Source organism: Cyrtonyx montezumae, unplaced genomic scaffold (genome assembly GCF_038088225.1).
Source record: "Cyrtonyx montezumae isolate F1298 unplaced genomic scaffold, pur_monq_1.0 scaffold_11, whole genome shotgun sequence".
Classification (NCBI taxonomy): domain Eukaryota; kingdom Metazoa; phylum Chordata; class Aves; order Galliformes; family Odontophoridae; genus Cyrtonyx; species Cyrtonyx montezumae.
This window is the reverse complement of record NW_027071837.1, coordinates 2,304,267-2,331,169: the sequence shown is the minus strand read 5'-3', so window position 1 is coordinate 2,331,169 and position 26,903 is coordinate 2,304,267. Positions and strand designations below refer to the sequence as shown.

Genomic DNA, 26,903 nt, shown 5'->3' with positions numbered 1-26,903 from the left:
ACTGGGCAGATGTGACCTCTTCACCTGTTTGGGCACGTCAGAACTGAGGGCCATAATTAGAGCTGTCCTGGCAGGCACTGCAGGGATGCATCAGCAGCAAGGAGTACCTTAACTCTATGGCATCCATGGTGCTCATGTTAAGGGGGTGCAGCATCTGTCCCCAACACAGAATTCACTGTGGCAGTTGAGGTCTAGCTTTTTAGGGGTTCAGAGGTCTCATTAAAGAGTTGAAAACAGTTGCACTCTGAGATCTAAATCTCAAGCAGTAAAACAATTCTAGCCCTCAACTAAGCAAACACAAGGACCCAAAATGACAGTGGGTACAACGTCCCTTAGATCTTCAATTTCCTCCTCTAGAAATAGCAGAAGAACCCAAGGAAGGACACATGCCCATATAAATGTATATGTGGCCTATCTGAAGCCTTCATTGGAGCACAGTGCCCCTTCCTCCCGTCCCAGTCACTGTTGTTTTCTTCCAAAGGACTGGCCACAGCAGAAGATGCACACACTCTGACCTTGTGCTCATACACTCTCAGTGCAGCCAAGACTTATGCCCTGGAGGGGGACACCAAGATAAGTAATGGAGTGCAGTACAGAAGATAACTCTCAGACCACTTATTTTCTGACTTCTGAAGCTGCTGATTAAACAGCAATGGTTGCACAGAACTAAGACCTCTCAACCTCACTCCATCATCCCTATCCATGCTGTATTTCAGATGGGGTATAACTCTGTGGACAATCTAGCTGGAGTTGGATCCATCCATTTACCAGCCTGTATTTTTCTGTGGATTTGGGGGCACTTCATGCTGAGCTCTGGCTGGCACATTGCAGCTAGCAGTCAAGAAAAAAAGCAGTACACAGTTAAAGCTGTGGCTTTGTCCTGTGAGCTGGATAGCACCTGCTCTGTTTTATTCTAAACTGTGATCCTGGCAAACAGCTCTGAATTCTTGTCCCTACTGAGATGGACTGAAAACTAAACAATCTGATAAATATTTATGCAGCAAGGCAGCTATGGCATCCAGAGGAGATGCCTTGGAATACTTTTATTATTCACAGTGCCACTTATTACTGAAAGCAGGTATCTCAATTAACCTGTTACACAACAGCAGGACACCTCACGAGAAACTTAGGTATTTATTTCTGCTATATAGCTCCACAGAATGAAATTCTCCTAGAGGGAAACAGTAACATTTATTCAAACAAACGCAGTCTGCAAAGAACATAACTTAACTGCCAAAAGGAGGGAGATCCTGCTTGCTTTTCCACTGCTCCTGTGCCCCCACACCCTCACAGTGCTAACAGCCTCTTTCCTTCAGCAGGACATTTCCAACTGCTGTCCTCCTTTCCTGCAGTTGTGGCTATTATTATTCTTCATTTGGAAGGAACTCTTTTACTCTGTCCAATTTGTCCAGAACCTCACTATAAAGACCAATCATCTGGAGAATATAAGCACAACGGTTGTCTCAGTCAACAAAGGTGTATAAAGGAGTATCACTCAATAGATAACACAAAGTAATGGCAGGGAACAGGAGTAAGGAAGCAGGTGGGACACTAAAGCCAGCTTCTAAATCTAGAATCTTGAAATGATGTAAAGATTCTGGCACAGATTTAAACACAGGGCTTTAGCTCACATCAGTAGCACCTCACAAAGGTGGACTAATTTACACTGACATAAAGCACAGCTTATAGCTGAGTCTGATACCAATTAATAAACCTGTTCTTATTGTATTAACTGATGTGCTTAAAATAACACAGTGGTTGCAATCAGCTCCTTCCTGACTGTCTTGTACATAAGAGAATAAACCATGATGACATATAACAGCCAGACTGTGCTGTGCTGCAATCAAGACAGGAGCTCCAGCCAAAACACTGCAGAGAGAAGCGAATTTGTGGCAGAGTAAGAAGAAGCATTGCTGCTTTCTGCAGGGGCACTAGCTTTGAAATTTCTCCCTTACAAATTAAAGAACAGGCTTGAAAATACTCAATGCAACAGGTGACTTAAGACAACTGGTACAGCATCCTGCCCGCAGTGAAATCAGGCACGGTGCAAGAAATTCCCCATGGTCACAAATAGCCAACGTTTAGTTCCAGTCAGCCAGCTGTGCAGTCCCTTCAGTAAAAAGACTCTGCATTACTCCTTCTACTCTGCATCAAATCTATTCTGACTTAGAACAAATCAGTTTTGGTTCCCCCAAAACATGCAGGAGCCATGCTGCTCCTGAAAACCTTTAAACCACAGGTAGTGGCTTCTTCACTTAGATCCATACCTTCACAACAAAATTCCTCCCTTCCATGACTAACTTCTACCAAATTCAGCCCAGACATCCACTCCCAGTCCTATTTCCATTTGCTTACACTTACATGGCCCTCATAGCTCTTCTTCAGGGATCCCAGATGATTGAGGAAACGCATTCCTAATCCACACCACTGCTCTGCTTCCTGATATTTACCAATGGTATACTGAAATATTCCTGTGTTCCAGGCTCTTGTCATCAACCAAAGGATCTCCATCTCTGGGTAACTATCCTAGAGTAGCAAACAAAATGGAAGACAGTGATGCTTTTTTTTTTTTTTCCCCCTACATAAGAGTAAATTTTTTCAGAGTTATCATATATTTCACTGAAACTTGGCCTTAACTATCTCTAAAAAAGCCCTTACAGAATCAAGAAAAAATCATACTACAGTAATTATTCTCAATTTGATGGGGGAAAAATGTTTTAAATGTGCTCAGGATCATTTCCCAATCTCTTATTTTCCTGTTCAACTTACTGTGCTGCTGACTACACTCAGAGCATCTTCAAAATAGCCCCACACCTCCTGCAGTACACAGGCATCCAAGTCTGTCACTCCGGTTGGCAAAGAAAGGTTAATCAAACTATGTAAGCATTTGCTGGGAAGCAAAACAGAGTGAAAGAGGAAACATTAAATACCACAAGCACAGGGCAAACTGCTACATTTTAGCACCTGCAGCACATTACCTTGTGCCCCTCTGTTTGCAATCCTGATATGTCGCACCTCTGTGCTTACATCTGCATCCGTACAGCAGAGCATACATGTTCCCAGCATCAGAGCTCACTCATACAAGCTGTGCAAAACGAGACCCAAGACCAGAAGTTCTTCTGCATTTTAATCTCTGGGCTTGTAGCACTTTCATGGGACACTGTGCGTGACAGCAAGGAAAAAAGAGAAGATCCTTTTCTCATTTCACCAAGAGATAAGTGCTCAGTGTCCTCAGAAAATCAGTAACAAACACAGCTTCTGAAAACAGGTCTTTCTTTCACAGTGTGAAAAGACAAAGACAGTAGGAATGGCTGCCTCTGCCCACTGGTTGCAGCACAGGACTTGGCAAGAAGGAAAAAAATCCATTATGAGATATAGCTGAGAGAGAAGGACACACCAGGTTGTTTTTCAGATTCCACAGGCTACAGCTGTTACAGAGCTGGTTACCCAGCAGAATAAATCATGCACGTGCTACAGCATCTTACTGCTAACTTAGACCTCATGGCTTTCTACTTAGCCTTTAATTTGTCTTAATTTTCTAGCTCACTGTTCCAAATGTTTCTCTGCAGCAGTGAAGTAAACACTTTTATAACAAGAAACAGCCAGAGACACTTTCTAGACCATTTCCCTTCCTGCATAGATTCATTCATTGTAAATATGACTTTCAGAAAATATGCCTAGCAAATAGGCTGCAGTTAACACACCTGTTAGACAATCCTATTTCAATGGTAGATTGGTTGGCCACCAATTAGAGGAACCTTAAACATAAGCTAAAATCCTCTTTTTTCCAGTTGAAGGCTTCATCCCCTATCACATTTCAAACCACGGGCTGATGGCAAACTGATGTGGTACCAACTAACCTAAATCTCACAGCATCAATGGTTGTTTGCTTTCTGTAAAGGGTTAGTGCACTCTTCAGAGCCTCCTTACACAGTGCAGGATACCGAGCTGGAGGTTCCATTGCTAAAGCTAAATAAATTAAAAAAAGAAAATAGAAATGGAGAGGAAGTAAGAAATGACTGGAGCTAGCCTTCTATTTCATGGTCAGCATCTGCTCAGTGCCTGGGCTGGTCACAAGCTAGTGCTTCTCTACTATTTTCTCAGTTGTAGATTCCTCAGCGAGGACTACAAGCAAAAGCATACTGGCTGCTGCTTACTTTCAGTGCAGCAATCCAAAAATAGCAATGGGCTTTAAAGAAACAAGTATTATTCTGATTGTCTCCCAGAGCATGAAAATCTAGATCGAACAATTAGGCAGGAGTGGGATTTGAATACAGTTTTTCCAACCCCCCACAAGTATCACCTCAAGACAACAGAGATACACAGGTGCTTACACAATTCACAGAACCCCTTCCAAAGCTTTGCCATGGTGGATCTACGTTTTACATATATCTTTTTTTGTTCCTACCCTGTATTCACAAGAAGGCATGACCAGAACTTTGTGATGAAGGCATGGTATAGCATACAGAAGGATTATTTACAAAGTAATTGCACTAAACTGAAAATGCAAATCTGATGTCTGCATCCTAAAACATCTGTGTTGGAACACAAAGCAGTCGGGGCCATTCTCCTGCCTTTGCCAGTTTGGAGTTTATAGACAAACATCTCAGGTTCTAGAAATGGAAGGACATCACAGATTACTGACTCATCATCCATGGAACACAATGACATTTCAAAGTATAGATCCCCTAATACTGCTGAGATCCTAAGCATCTTTGTTTCAGGGCACAATATTAAGCTCATTTTCTGCATGCTGTACCATACACAGTAATCCTGGTCACCTCAAATGTACCGGAAAGAGTAACATAAGCTGTTTCTCATGACTTGAAGAATGATGCAAGTACAAATGCAGTCCTTACATGCAATGATTTCTAGTGTCTTGATCTCTATGTGTGGTTGCTCCCATACTGACTCCATAAAGTTACTGAGTGTTGGATCATTAAGCTTGGATCTTGCTTCAAATTCATAGAGCAGCAACAAAGTGTCTGTTGGGTCTTTAGCAAAATCTCCTAGAGGAACAATAGATTTCCCTGTATGTAATGATTCATTTTCTTAAAGCTAAACTGTGTATAAGGTAAATATTTCACTTCTAACAGGCAGGAAAACCATTAACATGCTCAGATTTAACAGCAGAGAAAATGGAAGTCAGAAACAGTCATGGACAGAACCCTCAGATGTCCAATGCAAAATCCCACCAACCCCACACTTCAAACCCCCTCCCCACAGTCTGGATTGTCTGTAACTGACTAAATGCATGCAAGCAGGATAAAAGCAATAGCTACTATGAAAGCCAATGCCACAGACAGGTAAAAGAGAGAGAGGGTTCGTCCCCTCTCTGGTAGGAAAACCCTCAGGAAACTGTGGGAGAACAGCGAAACCACTAAGGCATAAACCCAATATAAATGCCAAGCCAGCCTTTCCTGTGATCAGTCTGATCTAAACTGACAAGGAACTGTTAAGGAACAAAGATGGGTTCTGGCACTTCAAAGTATGGCAGTAGGTCTTTCTGTATTCTCTAATGCCTTTCACACGAAGAGTCAGTAAAACTATCAAAGCCATTATCTTACTCCAGACTCCAGTGCAAGAGTGGAGCCAAGAAAAACACACAAATCTGGTACTGGTCTAATCTAGAGCAAAAAGCTTCACGTTTCTTAACAGTGAAGATAGAAAAAGTCAACTCAATTCACTCTAAAAGATCATTCCCCACTTCACAGTACCTATGCAACAAAAAGCCAGGAATTACATACAATAAAACCTCACGATTCTCACAGGTGGCACTGTAAATTCTCATACCATATTGCCATATATAAGCTTCAGCACCCCTCAGCAAAGGCAGCAATTCTACATGCCCTGTCTTTTCAATGATTACAGTGACTAAGTGTGCTGAACAGACATGCTTTCCAGCTTACCCGTTAATTTCAGAACTTTCCATATCTCTGTGCATGCCTGGAGATGTTGGAGAGCCTGATTCAAAAGCTCCACCTAATTTACAAAAGTTGAAAAGCTATTTTAGGCTTAATCCTAAAGAAGCAGTAACTATTGAGCAGCACTCTCCTCACATAATAAACAAGGTAGACTGAAGTTCCTTTAAGAAAAGGCACTGTCTCAACCCTTTGCTGATACAAACCTGTTCAAATCTACTTAAGTCAATAGAATTTGTTTACAGAAATCCAGTGTTTTCAATTCACTGGGTGTACTGATTCTAGTTAATTATGGAAGGTTCCCATGCTTACACTTTCAGTATCTCATTCTGAGTAAAACAACTATGGCTTCAAAAGAGGTGAATGTTCATTTCATGGATACATATTGAATGAGGCAACAGAACAATGCCCTACCTGCTCAGAAGGTGTTACTTCTTGTCTCCCCAGCTCCAGATCAATTGCAGCTGCCATTAACAAGCATGTCTTCTGAGCAATTAGAACAGCTTTGTCAGAAGGACAAAACTGGGACAACTGAAACCAAAAATAGGATCAGGTAATGGGAATTGTGCCTATATAAAGCAATTTGCATACTGAACAAAGGATTGTCAAGTGTCTTCTATGACTTTTTCAATACAAAGGGCACAGCAGTGTTGGAGTTCCCTCTTTTAAAGCATACAAAAAAAGCACAATGTTGGCAGAAGTTGTGCATGGAGATTTGGACTCCAGTACTTCTCTGCATAACACGTTTCTATTCACGATCCATTTCCCATACATGAGAACATAGGTAGTTCAGAAAGATCTCACTGAAGTCTAAATTTCTTACCATATTCTCAAAGAACAGATTGTGAAGTATAACAAAGTTTAAATTTTGCATTACAAGACCATTTTTTCCTGACAGAAGTGCTCCATCCTCGGAGCACACAAGGGCTTCTTCAAGGAGATACCTGATACACAGATGTAACTTCTAACAGAACTAGATTGATGACAGTATTAGCAATTACATACCTTGAAAGATAGGACAAAAAAATCCCTCATCTTTTCAGGACAGTCCTTGAACTGTACAGCTAAGTTCCAAGCTAACAAAGACACAAATACTGATGACTAGAACAAAAATCTTAAGACATGTTACTGGTTATGCCCATCTAACTGTTAGTAACAGGCAGAACATATTGTGCAATTCAATTTCTTAATCAAAATATCATGGCAAGAGATACCTATACTAGTGATTTGTTAGCATATCTTATTCCTGCTTTCAAATCTTGTTTTAATAATTTCATTGCAGTCGAGTGTCCATTCTAACACACGTTCCCCCCACAAGAGAATGAATTGCAAGAAATGTCTTCTCATTAGTAAACAAGATCAGAATCTGAATAAAAATACTGATCAGTATTCCCAAGACAAGTAATTAAATCACACCACAATCACACCACTGGTAGCAGTACATTCATCTGAACTTCCTGATGCTGATTTTATCTACAGAAGAACATGCATACTCACTATTCATTGTTGGTTTTTTTTTTTTATTGCTCTTAGGAGCAGGTTTTTTTTTCAGGATATTTTCTATTTGCATGACCTTGCATTTTCTTTCACTAACATAATCTTGGTAGCAAAGGGCTAAGCAGGAGAAAAATTATGAGCCCTGAATAATTGTATCATGGGCACGTATGGCTCCTGCAGGAAAGAGCAGTACTAACTGCCCCATCAGTCACACAGACCTCACACAAGCATCTGCCTTAAAACATGAGCTACACCAGGCAGTTTCAGAAGACAAAAATGCAACAGACTAGATAAGCAGAGACTGCCAAAGGTGACACCCTTCATAACACTGTATCTTCAAACACTTCCCTAAGATCAGACAAAGTGGAGGTGGAGGTGATTCAGTTTAGGTCTTAAGAGTGCAGCTTACCAACTTTTCTAAACCAGTGGGCTTCTGAAGTCCTTATGTCTCTTGTCAAATTCTCTTCTGTGAAGGGCTCAGCAAGTCTCTGTCGAGCTGCAGAAAATGTCTTGTTTATTAGATAAGAGACTTTTTCTGAGCAGAATAAAAACATTTCCAAGTCTAATAGTTACATTACAAATACCATGTTTTCCAAAGCACCCATGTAATTCCTGATGAAGGGTTATTCTCACAACTTAAATAAATCTAATACACCTGACCATGAAAGCTTATAAGAAAAATATCAGAAGGTGTCTCAAGCAGCATTTAGGATAAGATAGAAGGCTCCCAATAGGTACTGCCTCTTCAAAGTTTACTGACACTGAAGCCTAATGCAGAGGAGTTTAACTGAATTTGCTCAAGAAGTTGGGTGGGGAATCAAACTTAATAACTGTTGTTTAAGGGTTTTCCTCAAGGAACCTTTATTTATTTTACTTCCGCTGTTCGTTCTCTTCTGTAAGCCACAGTCAAGAATGGTTAGTACATCGAAAGTTCAGCAATGTCATTAACTTTCTTTTCCAAGACAGGAGGAAAGCAGTAGAAGAGATCCGTGAAATAATTTATTTTGATGTGAAAGTCTCCTTTGAAACTCCTGTATGTGTTCCAAAGCAAACAAGAAATTTTTTTCAACGAATGGCACAGCTTAAAAGTAGCACCCAATTCTGACAAGCCTCTCCATGCCAGCAATTTCTTAATACTGCTTGAAGTTTTCTATGTCTTTCATTGCAAAAAATAAAACCCAACACCTAAATACCTCCCAGAACAGCTACAACAGCCAACACCATCGCTGGCATTTAATGAATACCAACAGAAAGCTGTGCTGCTAACTCACAGTACAGAACCAAACTTCGTCCTTTTGCAGTAGCTCTGCTACTAAAGACACCAACTTTGTCCTTGCCAGTGCAGCCAGAGTATGGACAGACACCTGAGGCCATTCAGGCTGTGACTTTTACCCAAGTATCTGTTGCTTGCACATGTGGCCTTAGGAAGTACTAATTTCTCTTTCCTCAGCACAACTGCCTCGAAGAGCCTCTTGTTTGAGAGAGGCTGCCAAGCACAGGCTCTGCAAGGAACAGTACTCTACAAGCTTTCCATAGTAAAAACCTCTAGGACAGATCCAACTTCCCAGTGGTGCTGAATCTCCAGTTTTAACTTGGGAAGCTGAGCTCCTGGACTGAAATAAGGAGTCAGTATGGACCTAATCACATTAAAAAAAGTTCAGATAATGAGGAACAACAGAAAATGTAAAACATAAATACAAAAACATACCCAAGGTCAAATAAGTCAGCACTGACTTGATGTCTTTATCTCTAAAACAGAGGAAAAATCAAGTTTTAGATAACATTTGATTAATATTCTTACAACAGAACACATTATTGGTGTGGAAAGACAACAGCTGCTTAATTACAGGTAGGATCATCCTTCTGACAAATATATCAGGCATTAGAAAGTTCAAGCATTTGAAGATGCAGCAGGAGTGCTGAGGGCCTGCAAAAGGTTTTGGTGACCTACAGCAGTGAAAGCCATTGTAGAAGTGCAGGAGATTTGCTTAGTGGTTAGGTTGCAGTTCGAGGCTACACATTTATCTTCTAATCTCACTGACATGCCCTGTTTTCTTGCCAGCCAAAATCCAGCAGAGCAGTTCTCCTTCTGTGCCATCACACTATTTGCAAAGTGGCTGGCCTTCAGCAAGGTCTCACTTTCAAGTTCTCACTCAGAACTTCTATAAAATATCTCAACCTAGTGTCAAGGTTAAAAAGAATGCTTAGCTCATATTCCCAATAAATAATAATTGACTATCTTCATGATAAAACTGGAATCCAAAAGTAAGTATTTAAAGGAAAGGTTATACAAGCAGATGCCTCCATGTGACATCATTAGTTCAAGGTGGGAAATCATCTGGGTGGACTCATAACTAGCACAAAAACTAATCTCTTGATTACCCCTTAAGAAAAAAAAAGTATATATGTTACACTATTTGTATAATTAATCTGCCAGAAGAATACGTTTTTACACAGGTACTCACCTTTTCTCTTCTTTCTCTAGTTTTGACAACGTAAGGCGAACCAAACATCTGAGCATGAGAAAGAAATAACAGTGAAGAAACAAGATATTTTTTTCCAACAGTGTACTTTGTCCTCAGCTTTCAGAAGGGATCCCACTTTCCTCTTTATGCCATCAGTCCACATAGCTCATGAAATAATTGGGTGTCAAGCTGAGAATACTGTAATGCACTTCCATAAAAGTTTTAAACAAAAAATGGAAAGAACAGGTATTTCTTGTAGTATTTGTTTTTATAAAAGTGATCAAATATTTCAACAAGAAGATATCACTTCATCAGAGGATACAAGTGAACTGGTATTTTCACCATACGCATTGCTGCAATCTCATTAGAGTTATTGTTGGTCATCTGTTCAAATCATAACGTAGTCATAAAACTCAGAGCTTGCTTGGAAAAGACTTGAAGTGTATACAGACACAGGGAGGCCAGGCCTGAGGTACATCCCCAGCACCAAAAACACTGCTGACTAATCTTTCACCCACTCTGTTTTCCACCTTCCTCAACAAAATAATTTATGTTGAAAAGAGAAACCAAAGTTCTCTTTCCTCGTAAATATCTCAAATCCTCACTTTAAAGCTGCAAACACTTGTTGGCAGTCTTGTGAATGTTCAGACAGGTACTCCAAAGCTCTGATAGCCACAACTTGTTGATCATTCTGAAACGAAAATAAAGCACATTTTGTATGAAGTGTACTAGCTCTGTTTCCACAAAACAAAATGACAACAACAACAAAAAAAAAAGAGCCAAAGACCTTGCACAGAGTTTCTCTCAGAGCTGAAAGAACAGTAATAAAAAGAGATTCAATTCCATGTGCAAAAAGCCTAAAGCAACAACAGGATCAGTACAATTTGGCAAGGATTTCATGCCTTAGAGTGCTATAAAGCCATACAAAGCATCCCAAAGCCTCTTCTACTATTGCCACTGTCATCAGGCAGTTCAGGATTCATTGTTACTGATCAGTGATTTCTCTACTGAGGCAAACAGAGGGACAAGTGATTTTTCAGTCCTTTATCATTGCCCTGTGCAATTTTGTACAAAGGTTCCTCTAGCACTGCGAGGATAGAATCCCAGAGGCAGGAAGACAAGCAACATTTTGCTGATGAGAATTTTACAGAAATATGCCATGATGTTTCTTGATACAAATATTTACAACTCAGCATCACTTATTTTCCAGAAAAATAAATATATGTTAAAATAACAGTTTCTTCATATATAAATTCTATTTCCACTTTGCTTTATACAATACATTTCAGAATATATAGTGAGACTTTGGTCACATTGGCATTGAATACCTCAAAATGCATGAAATAGACAGAAATAGGCCAGGTTACAGAGGTTACAGCTGTACTGCTTATAGCAGTCAGGCAAAATAAAGACAATGTTATCTGTTCTACCTCTAAAGCAATTTGGGCAGCTAAACTCAGGAGGTTAGTGCTTGTATTTCCATCCACTATCAGCTTGTCTTCATGTTGAGATGACTTTTCTACTAGCTTCCCCATTTCTATAATTGCTTCCACAGCTGAAATATAAAGAGAAAAATCAATTGTTGGGTTTTTTTTGTTTGTTTTTTTTTTTTAGTGGAAGCAATGGGAAGGAATAAAGTTCCACTGTTTTAATAAGGCTTTAGATACAACTTAAGAAAGGCTGTAATTATATTTTTTAATATAACAAGAAAAATGAAGAAAAGAAAACCTGACCATACCAGCAGTTCTCCACAACTATGCATTTCTTCCTAGAGGGGCCAAAAAGGCATTCCAAGCTCCTAATCTAAGGAAATAAGGATGCCACACAAATGAAACTGTATCTCACATATTCTTAATTCTGTTCTGCTAAATATCTTTCTGTCGCAGAAGGCTTTCTTTAATATATTGTCTGGGCTTGCTTCCAAGCTCCCACATCTTGGTTCGTGTTAAGGCTGCTGCTTTTATGCTCCTACTGTGCTGTGGTTCCCACTCTGTATTATATGAGCAATTTAGGCTGTCATTTAAAAGACGTATAGAGAATAATTAATTGGCACAGAACTCATTGAAGAATAAGCTCCGTGTGTTACTCTGTATTCTAGTTAAGTGCAGACTATAATTCTCAATTTTAATTATTTGAGCTAAGATTCTCATTAAAACATGAAATGGTAGAAGAAAAAGTCTGCAGACGTATGTCATCTTGCAAGTCATCTCATGTATTTTCTGGTAACTTCATGCTCTGCTTGACCAGAGCAATCAAAAGCAGCAGTAATGGTTCATCTGAAGTTCATCTAGCTCTGGAGCATTTTTCCAGCTGTCCATACTTACAAAAGAATATTAGAAATAGCAGGTATACAACGATTCTCACCCCAGGATGTTGTTCTAGCTTTTGCCATAAAATTAGAGAATTCCTAGCCAAAGGCTCCACCTAGACAATATTCCAGATGTGACAACAGAATCCACATATATTACATGTGATATGCAAAATCCATCCCCCTCTGACAGTGCAAACTCTACAGCCTGTCTTTTTCACTGACTTTATAGACCCTTCTCCTATCTTCTCTCTGTTATGTCTTTCCCACTATTAGCAGCCCACGTCTGCTGAGTGTTTTCTAGACACTCAACAACTCTGTTGTAGTGGACCCTTTTATCTTTCAAGATCTACCTTTATCAGTATCATTCTCCATCACTGCAATCTTATAGATGCTGAACTGAGTAAAGATGCTGTTTGGATCACACCTCTCTGCTTCTTTAACTGCCTCTTTAGCCTATACACAGAAAAGATAGGAATTCAGTACAACGCTGCAAATGGAGAGAGCTAAAAATTGTAATGGTTTCATTAGAGATGTTTACATAATTACTGAACGAGTGTGGTATGGCAAAAACCACCCAGAATGAAAAGTGATCAGAGCAGAAGATAACACCAAGGGCAGACAATGACTATAACAAGGAAGAAAGTGATTCCTCAATTAGAGACACAGAATTAGAAAGCAGTAAGAGCCCTGAGAATGCAGAAAGATTCAGCTCCCTTCTGCCACTTTGAACCATGAAGTTAAACATCCCCACATTAGAACCTAGACAGGTAATGCACATGCACTTCTCTGCAGGGGTGAGGGCTAACACACTGTGGAAGTTCTAGCAAGATATGTCAAACATTTTTTCTGCTAAGGCTCATCTGTTTTGAAGGGAGGATAGCCCCTAATCTGAGAAGAAACCTGATACAGTGAGGCATGGTAAGACAACCTGTGGATTGTTTCCCCTATTACAATGATGGGTGACAGAAGGGGCCCCCCAAAGCAGCAAAGACAAATGGCATGTCTCTCAGACCATGAAGGACAGACAAAGATAGTTAGTCCTCCCAATGCAAAAGAGGTACAGTAACAAAAATGTAAATTAAGTCCAAATGATACAACCACAAACGTGAAAGCAATGTAATTAAATAAATATACCTTGTCAACTTGTTTCAGATGGAGATAGCAAGAAGCCACATTCCTCTGCAACTTAGCCAGATTCTGATCTATCTGCCCAGGTGTATAGAAGCTGACAGAATAGTTGTACCAGTTCAGAGCTTCAGAATAGCTTTTTGCCTAGGAAATTAAAAAATGAAAGGGGTGTGTGGGGGGGGGGAGATGATTAAATAGCTTGTTTTCCTAATTTAAACATAACCACCATGGGAAATGAAAGATTTAGATAGCCAGGTACATTCTAGTGCAGTCCTTTTCCCAGAAGAGCAGTCACTGGTCCCACACTGCAGGCATATTGGTTAGAACAGATATTTTCCCTACTCCTGCTCTTCCATGACTCTTACAGCCATGATAAAAGACAGGAACACCAGACTAGACGGTTTATTGGTCTGATCCAGAAAGACAGATGTCTGACTAAGTACAAAATTGAAAAATAATTAAAAAACAAACAAACAATTTTCTCTTCATGATACAGAGTGAAAGGAAGTAAGAAAAAAAGATGGAAGCTTTTATTCCATTCAGACACAAGCCTTAGCAATACTAGGCTGAAGAAGGCACTCTCAACTAGGATTCAATTTGGACAGAATAGACCATGGAAACTGTACTAGGGCCAATGAGTCCAGCACTAAGGCAAATTCTTCTTTGTATAAGTAAGCCATCCTACCCACACTGGCTCCAAATGGAACAGGGATTTTACTAACAGCTTACCCTCTATACAAAACCAGACATATCAAAGAACTTGGAAAAACAAGAGCTGCATTTTCACTGATACAAGTAACAGCACTTCAGGGTTACAAACCTCATAATGTTTGGCAGCTGTGTCCCACAAGATGATGTGCAGTCGGTTCAAGGTTTCAGGCAACAGCTGTTTCCCAGTATAGTGACCTGAAAACATACTGCAGATCATCACTTCGCAAGAACTTCAAGAATCACACTGAGAGAACTACCTATGAACCATCAAAGTTTAAGGCAACTGTTCTGTTGCCTAAAACACAGCAATTGCTTCATCCAGGACCCAGTGCTCCATATCCTATCCTGCTTCTGGGAATAAAAAGTAGCAAGCAAGAGAATAACTTTTTTCATGCTTTAATGGCATGAAAAAACACTATGGCTTTTGCACGTAGCTAAATGATACAAAAAACAGCCTGATTTCAAGCAGATATCACAGTCAAAAAGCACTACTGTGCTACAGGTACAAAGGACCTGAAAAAGAACCTGCAATTCAGCTGCTCAAACAAGGACATGCAATCTGTTTTAATACTGACAAACAAAAATACACTGAGCTGGATGGGCAAAGTATTAACATCACACTGAATTTCTAGCAAATGTTTATGTTCCCACGTACATCAATCTCACACAGCCTACACCAAGAAGGAGGAACTGTTTTAGCAAGAGAATTTAGCCTTAAGCTTTATCATGACTGTCATTCTTTATAGAAGTTGAGAGTTGCCATGCAAAAGAAACAGAGTGGAATGTAGATGCAAACAAAAAGAAAGATGAAAATATATTAAAAAACAAAATCAGAATTAAAGGGTAGCCAGCTAAATGTAGCTCTCAGTAAATGGCAGCAAAACAGCAATACAGACCTATAATAATTTCTTCAACCTTCTGCTTAGCAAGCAGCTCTCTCTTGTTCTGCAACAAGAACTCGATGTAGAGCAGGGTGACTTTTCCACAGTCAGGTGAAGCTTCAAATCGTTCAGCAACAGATTTCAGAAAATCAAAGCCAACTGATTCCCTGTTCACATTGACAGAATTTTAAGAGGCTGCACAAAAAAAAGCTGTTAATTTTCCATTCTAAAGAGTAACGTTCACACTATTCAGTATGTTTCTCATTGGTATTACTGGCATAAAATCACACTGACAGAGTGAATCAAGGTATGAATGCACTGGAGTTCATCCATTCTGTAGTTACTTCCTATTAGCACATGCTTGTCCTACACTATTCACAAGATAACTTACATCTCACAATGACAGAGTTAGAAATTACTACAAGATAGAAGTGCATATGCAGGTAATCACACTGGAACACTCAGCACTGTGAAACTGCATGCCTCTGTCTTGCAGTTTGTTCATCCTCATACCATTTCTCACTGGGATTCCAAAACCTTTAATTCTCAGTGTTGGTTAGCTGACAGGGAAGAAAAATCTAATTCCAGACCTATGGCAAATATTAAAACTATGTGGAGATACCACAATAAGGCTACCTTATTGCAAATCACCACTAGACATTGTTTCTCATCCTGTTCTGCTGTTGTGTATCACCTCAGCACTGCACAGATAGACTGCCTCTCAAAACATTTTCCCTGCCTCTGCCAGTTTCTATTTAAAATGAAGTGTCACTACATAATAAATGGTCTTTGCTGATAGAAGAGCAGCTACAAAGCCCAAACATTGTGTTCACTGCACTTAGCAGCGCTTTCATACCTTCCATGCTCCAGCAGCAGTTTGGCAGTATTCAAACAGAAGTCTAAAGACATCTCATGGTGCTGGAATTCTGCAACAGCTACACAGAACACAATGCTGCTGAGATTATTCAATCAACATAAGACACATGACTGCTCAATGTATGGCCTTACAAATCCTTCAGGGGTAAAATAAAAGGATACAGTAGAATAAGACTTGTCTATTGTGCTCTGACTTTCCTTTCTCTGTCTCACAATTAATGTAACACTACAGAAATGTGACAGAGTGACATCCTAGGAATTCCTCTGCTAACACTGGCTGTTACGGCCAAAATGACAAATCAGAATTGTGACATTCAGCATTTGAAAATTCCTCTGGAACAAACAAGAAGGAGGTGATTCTTTTTTTTTTTTCTTTTCAATCCATCTACTCAGGCTGTCCAGCTGGATGTGGAATAGCATGACCTTCCTGTGACACCTACACAGAACTGTGATACCTGAGCTGACGTCTTCATCTGATGCTCCACTTTTAAGAAGAATTTTAACTTTCAGAAAAAACCCTGCTGGATGCAAATTCTCCTGCAGAGGGAGAAACAATCCATTAATTGGATATTCTACTGTCGGTAGAAATTTAGGGCAGAACAACAATGGGAACAAATAGAAATAATGAAGGCTTTATACCACAGCTTTCATTAAAACACTGCATGTATCAGACTTGAGAACAACAATTTTCTTCCAGTTTTCCATACCCTCATATATTTGCAAAATGCACGCTATCAAAACACTCTTCCACTTCAAAAGGTTTTCTGAAGGTAAATACAGAACACAAACTGCTAAGGTGTGGCAGTAATGCATTATAGGAGTGGTTTAAATGCACTGCCACTTGCCCTGACCTCACCAGCATACTCATCGTCCCCATCTGAAAGCTTTACCACTGTGTTGAAAACTGACTTTGAGCTTTCACTTAAAATAGGATTTCATACTTTACAATTTGTTTTCTACGAACCAAATAATAGAAGTTTAATAATGGTCAACCAAAACCAAACTGAATGGTTTTAAATTTAAGTTACTTCAGTGAACTGAAGACACAGGAAAATAAAACTAATCTAACTCCCTACGTGGCAAATGGAATTTCTATAAGAGCACAAGATCTTAATGTAGTAGCTGCTTAGAGATATATGAACTTTCTTCAGGCCAGCTGATATGTTTATACAGCTCCTTTTCCAGATTCCAGAAGAAAAAAAGTCAAGCTAGTAAAGTGAAATAGCTGAATTAATTACATAAAATAAGGCTGCTGTTGCATGGAACTCTCTTTGCTACTTGGTCAAACATTTGTAAAGGTGATGGGATGGGGACTCAAAACATACTACGGGGATAGCCACTGTAACCCAAGGTCAGAAAGTTTTCATGCCAGTCATTTAGCCACATAATTATAAGAGGATCTCACTGTTAATAGAAGCACAGGGCAGCAGCACAACCCTGCCTTCACACACTGAGCTGTGTTTCTCTAGAAAGGTACAAATATCAAAACATACTTAGGGGCATGAAAAGCAAAGCAAACTAACTCAAGGAAAACCCCAGTGGTCTATACATTAATGTTAATAAATGTTTGAGTTTCAGTTACTGCACACCATAAATATAACAGCACATCACCACCTCGTTTGCCAAGTTTATAGCCTTCAGTGCCTTGTCAAGATACAGACTGCAATCCCACTCGAAATAGGCCGTAGCCAACAACCGCAGCACCTTCGCCTGGGGAGAAAAACATAAAAGTTTCAATCCAATTTATACATGGGAGCACACATGAACACACAAAGACAAAAGGCTTGAATTTTAAGGCTACGACAAATAAAAGCTCTTTCAGTCAAAAGAATATTTGTCTGACAACATACAAGAGAATGGTCTTCAAATATGTAAGTGATTTACATAAAGAAGAGAAGAAAATTTTCTCCGTATGCATTCTGGGTAGTACAAGGAGTAACAGGCCTGTGAGACAGGCAAATATATCCCAGAAATGACACAGATGTATCTAGTGATGATTTGAAAGACGGGGGAGGAAGGAAGAACTGATGACATCTCAGAGCATATCTGACTCTTGTTTTCTACAATTAAATCTTGGTGAAATGGTACACTCAAGTGTAATTAAGGGCACTTAATAGTGACTCAACTCTCAGAACAATGCTCATAGCAAGGGGATTTGCAGCTTTGCCAAACTTCATAGCAGACAGTACTACAAAGGAGGCCAGAGAATCACTGCTCAGATTTGGCACAGTAGAAATAGCTGCACTGGAGTTATGTTAACAAAACCTTCCTAACTGCAAACAGCAGTTTCTCTATTTCTTACCTGCATTTCTTTTGCAATAGAATATTTCAGATCCATCTTCCCAATGTCATAACTCTGGCTACCAACAACAAGGGAAAGTTAAAATTACATGTGATGACAGGGATAAATTCAGCCAGTCTTCTGATACGTGCAACACTGCTATCCTTCCCCATCTGTGAAGCACCTAGAAACCTCATAAATCACACCAACTAGTCTCAGTACTCCGCCATGCAAGAGAACTGATCCTTTATTTCTGAATCCTCACTTTAAAAACTGTACTCAATCACTTCCTTCAGTCTATTGCACCACATTCTTCCATTTCAGTAGGCTCTATCACTTTCAGCTAAAGGTGTTCTGAGGAGGTAACTGCTCTCACTCCTCACCTGCTGGATATTACAGTCATACACAGAAGGTATATATGACCCAATCTCAAGGTCATAGCTAATCAGCAGCACAAAAACAGGGCCTGGAAGTCATAATTTCTCACTCATTTTCTAAAAGTTGAATGACAGCACCAAGGACCACCCAGGGAAAACAAACTGGTAATTCCACAAAAGAGATTCAATGTCAAATGGTGCAAATGAAGCAATGTTAAAAACAGAACAGACACTTGTTTCCTAATCTAATACACTGTCTCATCCCACTAGATGGAGCTAAATCTCTATATCCAGACAAATATTTGCTCTTGGTAAAGCCTTATTTCCTCCTCAAATTTTGTCATTAGGACTCAGTATTTAATTTTCCACTAGAACAAAATAGAAAATAATCTCCAAAGCACCAGCTGTGATTAATCCGATGTATTTATAAAAGTACTCTTTGATTGCATATGTGACCATAACTATTTTGAATTAGAGGCACTGGCATTTGTTTCCTTCTGCATACAGAAAACAAAAAGAACAAGAAAAAACAAAAACAATACCTGATTTTGGTATGAGAATTACTTTTCCTGACAGCCTAAAGTTTTCTTCCTTAGCAAGACACATTACTTACTTGGATGCTGCCCAAACCACCCCTAACTACTCATTTTTCACCTTGACGTTTGTGTTTTTCATCAGTCAAGGCTTTGCTGTCAGTGAAGCAATTTTCCTTTCTGATAAATTCAAATATTCCTTAAAAATAAACCTATCTGAAACAGAAAGCTCTGCTACATTTTTCTAAAGCTTTCAAATTCTTTCACTGCTGTGTGTAAGTGGCATGAGGTCTGGGAAGAGCTTCTTCATAACAATCTACTTGGAAGAAGCATTAAGGAGAACCATGGATACAGCTTCTACATGGAAAGAAGGCTTTCTTTTTAATGACATGAAAATCAATGTGGAAAACAGACATAGGCAAGAGAGTACAACAAGCACCAAGCATCTGATCAGACAGTATGGTTCAGTTAAAATCCTGTGTCCCCATACCTTCAATCAAACTTTTGCTTTCCCTTGCTCCCTCCTCTCCTTCACATAGATTTTTACCTTCCAAAAGCAGGATGTTATTTTGGTTGCCTTTTCACATTACCTGAGCCAAAAGGAGCTCTGCTCGTACTTCTTACAGTCATAGGTTTCCACTCCAAAGTTATAACAGAGGATTGAGAGGTAGCGGGTCTGCAACAAAAGGTGGCTGCTTCTAGAATGTTCTCGTAGAAACATCACTAGATCTATGGCAGTCTCACGTCCTTTAAAACACTTCTTACTTTAAAGACATATCCACTATGATCACTTCTTTTCTATTTGATAGGGCAGTACTGAACATGGCTAAAATCATATTGTTCTGTGGGAAAGTGAGGCAATGTTAACCACTTTAGGACATGCAAATCAGAATTCTTCAAATGCATAGAGTGGACCCACAAGAAGCCAAGCTGAAAGCACTAAAACTGTACAAACCATACAAAATAAAACCTGAGAGGAAAAAAAATGGAACATTACAAGTTCATTTTCAAAAATGACTAACAAGCTTTAATTTTGCACCTTCAAATGAATAGAACTCCACCTCCTGCATGACAGCCTTTCTGCCAGCATGCACCTTTGCATTTTAAAAGGATGATCCACACCACCAGTTTGAGGAGAAAAATATTTTTGAATGCTTCATTATTCAGAGTAGTGCTGCTTTTTGCTTTATCAGTCAGCCCTGACAGTATCTGTTCATAACATCTTGTCTTTCAGCTGAAATGATTTGCAACTGTCATGTTTGCAGCTGTCCAAAGAGGAGACAGAAAAGCGTTTTCAGTGCTGACAGACTGCTAATATTTGCATCCATTTTGCCTCCGTGGTAACTGTCTTTTCAAAGTACAAAACGTGCTCCCTGCAAGGGAATTCAAACCCTCAGCCAAGAATGAGAGATGCAGAACAGCATCTTGCTTCAAACCGATTTATTTCTGACCTCACTGCAATCCAGGGACAAAAGCACAGATTCAGTGTGGGTGGAAAAAAAAAAAAAAACGATCACTCTCATAACCAAAATACTGTTGCAGTGAATGGCTGCATTTCAGGCATGGTGCATAACACAAAGCATTCCCATTAACCTGGCAGCTCTCTGAACAGTAAGCGTTCCCATAGCTGTGCAGCTTCATTAACATGAAGATTAGTACTGAGGGAAGACTTGCATATCAAAAACCTAGCAGCTCAGCTCTTCTCTGGGCCCACCTGTTTCCACACAAAAGTTCACAGGCAAAAGCAAAGTAATACACAAGACAAGAGGCACAGCTGTTCCTGCAGAAGAGCAGTGCCATATTCCATTTAGAAATCCTTTTGCCTTTCTTGATTATTTGTCTTCACACAGTCTGTAGGAAGAGTTTATCATTCTGCTTCAAATGATAAACTATGAGCAAAAGGCAAAAATAAAAACTCTGAAGGAAAAAAAACCCTGCTGCTTTCACTCAAGATTTGCAATAAGAAAATCTCAAAGAAGCAAAAAAAAAAAAATAGAGAAGACATATAGAGTTCTCAAATTATTTCTCAAAATTTAATATAACATATGCCATTTTTTAATACATGAGGAGGAAAACAAGATTTTCAAATTTTGGCACGATAAAGAAGGCATGATTTCACTAACCTCTCTTGGCAACCTCATCAACATGTCCTTGCAACGCTGCACACATTGCTTTGCTTTCTGAAAATCCCCCTGAGCAACAGCCTAAGAAAGCAGAACATGCCAACAATCTGTAAGTTAACTACTTGCCTCTAAAATTCGTTACAAGACTGGTTCTCTAAAAAAAGACTCAGATTGCAGGCCTTGTTCACATGCAGTAAAGCCAAGTTTGAGATTAGATATCTGTCCTTATGGTGCTACAATAATTCTGTATATTTTTATACACTGAAAGATATCCAGGGGTACCCTGCAGCCCACAGGTAATGCAGAAGGGTCGGGTACATGGCACCAGCTCCTTCAGATGTCAGATAACAGTGAATCTTGGAAAGCTCAGCAAATCTTGAAACACCACTCCAATAATTTAAGATCCTCTTTTGTCTCCATTAGCAACCAGAAGTTCAGTGAAAAATTCTGCCACTGTTTAGGGAGGCTCTTAATAATTTTGAAGGCAGTAATCCCTTTCTGGATTCTGAGATCAGTGCTGCTATCAGCAAATGGTAGCAACTGAATTATCTCACATTTATACCCTTATGTCTGTAATACTCTGTAGTATTGACAAAGTACTCAGAAACTTCAGTCAGGCAGCAAAAGTCAGGACAATGCCTCTCAAAACACAGAATTTCTGAGTGACATACTTTGAATTATTTTAATCTGCCTTGTTGATCCCCTAGAAAAGACTCAGCATATTTTCAATCTTCTCACATTGAGCTAGACTTCTTTTTTCAAATGATCAATTGTAATTCCTGCTTCGTTGTAAGATGACAGAGGTAGAGACCTTAAGGAAAATTTCAAATGTCATGGAACTCATTACTTCCAGATCTTATCATTTCATACTGATTCTCCCACTGTTTCAAAACCTTTATATGTGAAAAGCAGCATGTGTTGGGTCATGAGAGAGGGTAGAGGAAGATTTCTATCCAATGACATTGTACAGTAGTACTTAAGATTATATTGCTCTTGACTTCTCAGAGTCTTTAAACTTGCAAGTTAGTGAAGTCTTTGGAAATACAGCTTACAATATCTGCTTGTTGGACAGGAACCTTGGTTGAAAAGTATATGAAGCTGCTGGTGGTAGCCAATCTAGTTGCAAATACCAGCAGTCTGATCAGTGTTTTGAAATGACCAATCCTGCTGTGCAAATGCAGTTTTGGGGACCCAGGCTCTAAGCCAGCTCCATCCCCCTCTTTCAGAAAGCACAGGTCACCTTTGGAACCAACACATGATTCAGAAAGGCAGCTGTTTGTTGCATAAACACCCGTGTTAGCCAAATTACAGAGCAACAAATCTGCACGAGAAGATCTAAACAACACAGCAGAAATGACAGCGATAAATTAGGCAAATTAAAAATCATTACATTATTGCAACACCGAATTCAAACATCACATCTGATATCTGACATCTAAGCAAAGGAAATATAACCTTCAGCAAGTCTCCAATGCCAAGCACTGATGCACCTAATTAACAGATCAGAGTTTCCCTCCATACCTCCTAGGGACTTATAAAGAAAGCTGGGAAGAACACATACTGATTCAGCCTGATAAGACAGCACTTTGAAGAGGTCCTTCTCCACATCAGCTTTGCACACATGAATATCTGCTTCACCATCGCCCTCCTTTTGTAATTTCACATACAGTTTTTCTATGCTCTGGAAAACAAAGCTTAAGTATCACCCATGGAAGTCGCAAATAGGTGTGTTTATGAGGGACTAGAACTAGAAAGGAACTTACATTCATGGCAGTCTCCAGAAATCTATCAGCAAGATCAGCTTTGCCAATATCTATCCACCCTTTACCAGTTTTCATTGACATCTGAAGGAGAAAATAATTGGTGCTTTGTGAAAATCTAGTCAGTTCCAGGACAGGCAGTGTTAGATCTCTTCTTATTGATGCACATATCTGATGTAGGAGATATTCCAGCTCTTAAATTAATCACAAATCCTTCTCACATCTGAACAAATTCTACAGCACCTACTTGCAGCACAAGGCTTACAGTGCCCCACCATACAACACTGTAAGATATTGGAATAAATGAATAAGCAGCTCCTACAATGTTTTAACATATGACAAAGGTGTGGTGCTAACTGCATGGACTCGGCAGGACATCCTGTGGTAACATGGGCCCACCTTCAGCATGCATCTTCTCTAGTATGACAGGCATACCACACTCACTTTCCAAAGTAACTGCAATAGGTTTTTAGGGCTTCCCTTAGTGATCAGCTGTACCTCACTGCTCACCTGCTGTCAGCCTTACCAAAATCTGCCTCCGGATAGTTCCCTCTGGAGGATCACTGCCTCCACAAAGGTCCACCAGCCTACAAGCAACAAATCTCACTGCAAGAAAGTAACACATAGATCTCTAAGTTCCTTTTTGTAGCTGCTGCTGAGAAATTCAGGCCCTGCCACATCCTAAAGATGGTTTCATATTTAAAATGATGAGAGAGAAACTTCTGAAAGCTTCGGAATTAAAATTTTAGTCAAGCTGCTTGAAATTGCTTTTCAGGCATCAAAAAGAAAAGCAAACAAAAAACAAACCACCCCAAGATACCAAGATGTTCTCCTCAAAACGCCTATTAAACATTTTAGAGAGAGTTTAACTTAAAGACACATTATTCAAAGACTTAATTACATGGCAGGTGCTCACAGGAACATGTCTTGAGCACCTCTAAACAGCCTTCAGCTAAACAGGGAAATCAAGTTTAATAATCTTTATGTTTTCAAAGTAAAAAGCACAAGTATTTTCTGGCCTTTTTTATACACTGGGGATGGAAAACTCACCACTTAATGTGTTTAAAACAGCCTCTCCCTGGCCCTTCAGCTGTGATATAAGATCTGAGAACATTACGCTCTACAACAATTATCACTTATTTTGTGTAAACTTACCCTTTTCCCTTCACTTGACATCACTTACATGATGCAGACTCTACTTAATTTTAACTGCTATCCCTTAAGACAAAAACGTAGGCCAGATACTGTAGCACCACACAAAGAACTGCCTGACAGCAAAAACCAAAAGCTCCCTCTGCTTTCCTCCAGCCCTGCCCCCAGCTCTAAGCAAACCCACCAACTGTAAATTGTTAGCTAAGGTAAAGCAGTGAAAAAAAGGATTGTGATTTTTTTCTGCATATATACAGGTAAGATAGTCACATTGAAGAAACAACCTTCCCTTTGAGAAATTGACAGTCAAAAAGTTACATCAGCATGATGTCCATACACTCACATTTTAAAAAAACAGCATTAAAAGGCAATGCAGTTTCCTCTGGAAACATCACCTCTTTATTGACACTCTGGCACAGAAGAAGGAATGACAAAAATACCTACAACAATCCTGCATCACTGTTACACCAGGGTGATCCTTCCTGAACTGTGTAAGTCTAGCTGGACAGTTTTCTCTGCCTAGACCCTCTCTGCAAATAGCCAGACCAACCCACAGCACTATGTGCATTCCTGTCAGTAAGGAGCTTTTCCTTTTTGCACTGCAACACACAAACACACTTAGAAAGGAAAAGAACACACACATACATTTAGCTCTTTGCTCATTGCTGATGACAGAACCCACGTGCTTAGTTACAGTCCAGTTCCACAGGCTTATTGCATCCTCTTCAACCTGAGAAAGAGAATTCCATTTGATTTAATTTTGTCCTAGGTTTGGATTAAATTGAAATTTACTGCTGGAAAAGTTGCTATCCTTGATGTCTACCACAGCCATAAGTTTGGACCATTCTTTTTTACAGACCAGGTATTCCAAGAGACTGGTAAGCAGTTGGCAGGAATCACACACTCTTTTTACAAGCATATTTCATAACATGTCCCCAGTCTTCTAAAAAACTATTTCCCATCTCCTGAAAATTTGGGAGTGTTTCTAAGATGACAAAAGTAGGAAAGAACACAGCTGCAAACCAAAGGCTGACATGACCTGAAACTAGAAAGAGCTAATTAATCATAAGATCAATAGCAGCAAGCATGTATATGCCATGTCATCCATCAGTGCCTTCAGCTCCAATTTCAAGTTACACAAAACAGCAAATTCTGTATGAGAAGTGGTGGACTTCAGAAACATTCAAATATGTTCCTAAACAAATCCCATTAATCTGTTATATTGCTGAAACAGCCTAACATATGTTTCTGTCAAGTCCTTTTCCAAGCCTAGCAAAACATGACCTGATTTACCCCATCCATCTGGGATGAAGTTTTCTCACAAGCATTCATACATACAAAATTTGTGCAACAGCACATCACCACATCCAAAACACAACTGATTCACTGGCAGCTTTCAAAATGCATTATGTACGTGTTAAACAGATGTTGCAGAATTAGAAAAGACTGGAAAAGAGCTGTGAGAATTGTATCAGATTTGAAAATGCATCTACAGTAAGACTTTAACCCTTCTGCTTGTATTCATAGAATCGTTTGAGGTGGAAGGGACCCTTAAAGGCCATCAGATCCAACTCCCTGCACTGTGCAGGGACATTCACAGCTCCACCAGGTGCTCACAGATCCTCCAGCCTGACCTTGGGTATCTGCAGTGACGGGGTCACACCACCTCTCTGGGCAACCACTGCCCCACTGCCCCTACTGTAAGAAATATATTCCCTGTATCCAACCTAAATCTCCCTTCTTTTATTTTGAAACCATTTCCCCTTGTCCTATCACAAGGGACTCTGCTACAGCCATTCCCCTTCCTCCTTACAGCCCCTGTAGGTACTGACAGGCTGCTCTCAGGCTTCCCTTCTGCAGGCTGCACAGCCCCAGGACTCAAGTCTGTCCTTGCAGGGAGGTGCTCCATCCCCGGGATCATTTGTGTGGAGCTCTTCTGGACGTGCTCCAACAAGCCAACAATATTAAGTAGCTTAATTACTTTAAGTATCTACACAGAGGAACTTCTGATGTTATCAGATAAAAGCTACTGACAAGAAACCCTTTGTTAAACAGATGATGCTGTCTTGCATAAAGGCAATAAGCTTCGTTAACAACCCGTCCCAAAGGGCTGTGAATTTTCCACCAGTCACGGCTTCCAGAAGAGATGCCTACAAGCAGCCGCTTGCTTAAGTCGAAGAAACGTTATGGCCCGTTTTATCGTAGACATCAGGCTACAAATTAACCGCCTCTCATTCCTGGCAGAGCCATTCAGGAAGCTGTGACACACCCCGCTCCCAGCTCCACACACAGCGCTGAGCTCGCAATCAGCGCGCTGAGTTCACTCGTGGCACACAGCGCTTTTGCACTTCACCCAGGCCGAGCTGCTTCGCCGACAAACCGGCGGGGCTGAGCTCCCCGGCACGGACGGATCGAGGCGGCGGTGCGCAGCAATGTACCTCGGCCGCGCTCCCGTCCGCCTCGCACAGGGCCCCCGCCGCCTGGAACAGCTCCTCAGTGAGGGCCGCGATGCGGGGCGGGGCCTCTTCCTTCAGCAGCTCGCGGAGCAGCGCTGGAAGACAAGCCGGGAAGGCGGTGTCAGGGAGCGGCCACGCGGCGGGAGCCGCTGGGCGGGGATGGAGAAAGGACGCTACCTCCCAGCGCCGTCAGCCGCCCGCCCGCCATGGCCGAGACCGCCCCTCCGCCACCGGCCCGCCCTGAGACTGCACAGCGCATGCGCGCCTTCCGCTGCGCGCCGCCGCATGACGGGAGTGAGTTAGCACGCGGTGATTGGCTGCTCGGACCGATCGCCCCGCCTTTCCGCCCCGCTCGGCCAATCAGGAGGAGCGGCGGTTGGCCTGCCCGCTCGTCAGTCCGCTGTGCTGTGGGCGCCGCGCCGGTTCTGGAAGGA

At 40.5% G+C, this 26,903-nt stretch overlaps 1 protein-coding gene across 1 annotated transcript; it reads right to left on the bottom strand.

Moving 5' to 3' along the window:
- Positions 1-555: 555 nt before the first annotated feature.
- Positions 556-26,756, bottom strand: TEX11 (testis expressed 11). The gene is made up of 29 exons (XM_065729809.1): positions 26,735-26,756; positions 26,452-26,618; positions 24,659-24,743; positions 23,391-23,470; positions 22,868-22,948; positions 22,666-22,785; positions 21,105-21,185; positions 19,572-19,657; positions 18,093-18,150; positions 17,405-17,500; positions 16,246-16,327; positions 15,771-15,849; positions 14,930-15,081; positions 14,143-14,228; positions 13,329-13,466; positions 12,545-12,647; positions 11,314-11,438; positions 10,489-10,574; positions 9,884-9,931; positions 9,127-9,167; positions 7,828-7,914; positions 6,927-6,997; positions 6,336-6,452; positions 5,910-5,982; positions 4,860-5,009; positions 3,861-3,969; positions 2,770-2,890; positions 2,362-2,526; positions 556-1,436 (listed from the first exon to the last, which is right to left on the bottom strand). Exons 1-29 carry the CDS (start codon positions 26,754-26,756, stop codon positions 1,365-1,367), a joined length of 2,781 nt encoding a protein of 926 aa, XP_065585881.1. The 3' UTR covers positions 556-1,364.
- Positions 26,757-26,903: the final 147 nt, after the last annotated feature.

Bases quoted from the DNA above. Each gene is read 5' to 3' on its own strand.
- TEX11 (XM_065729809.1), bottom strand. From the start codon at position 26,756: ATGCGGCGGCGCGCAGCGGAAG. The intron at 12,648-13,328 runs GTATATTTATTT...TTCTGTGTATAG, and splicing joins ATCTGAAACAAGTTGACAAG to GCTAAAGAGGCAGTTAAAGA. The intron at 5,010-5,909 runs GTAAGCTGGAAA...TTGTTCCTCTAG, and splicing joins GAAAGTTCTGAAATTAACGG to GAGATTTTGCTAAAGACCCA.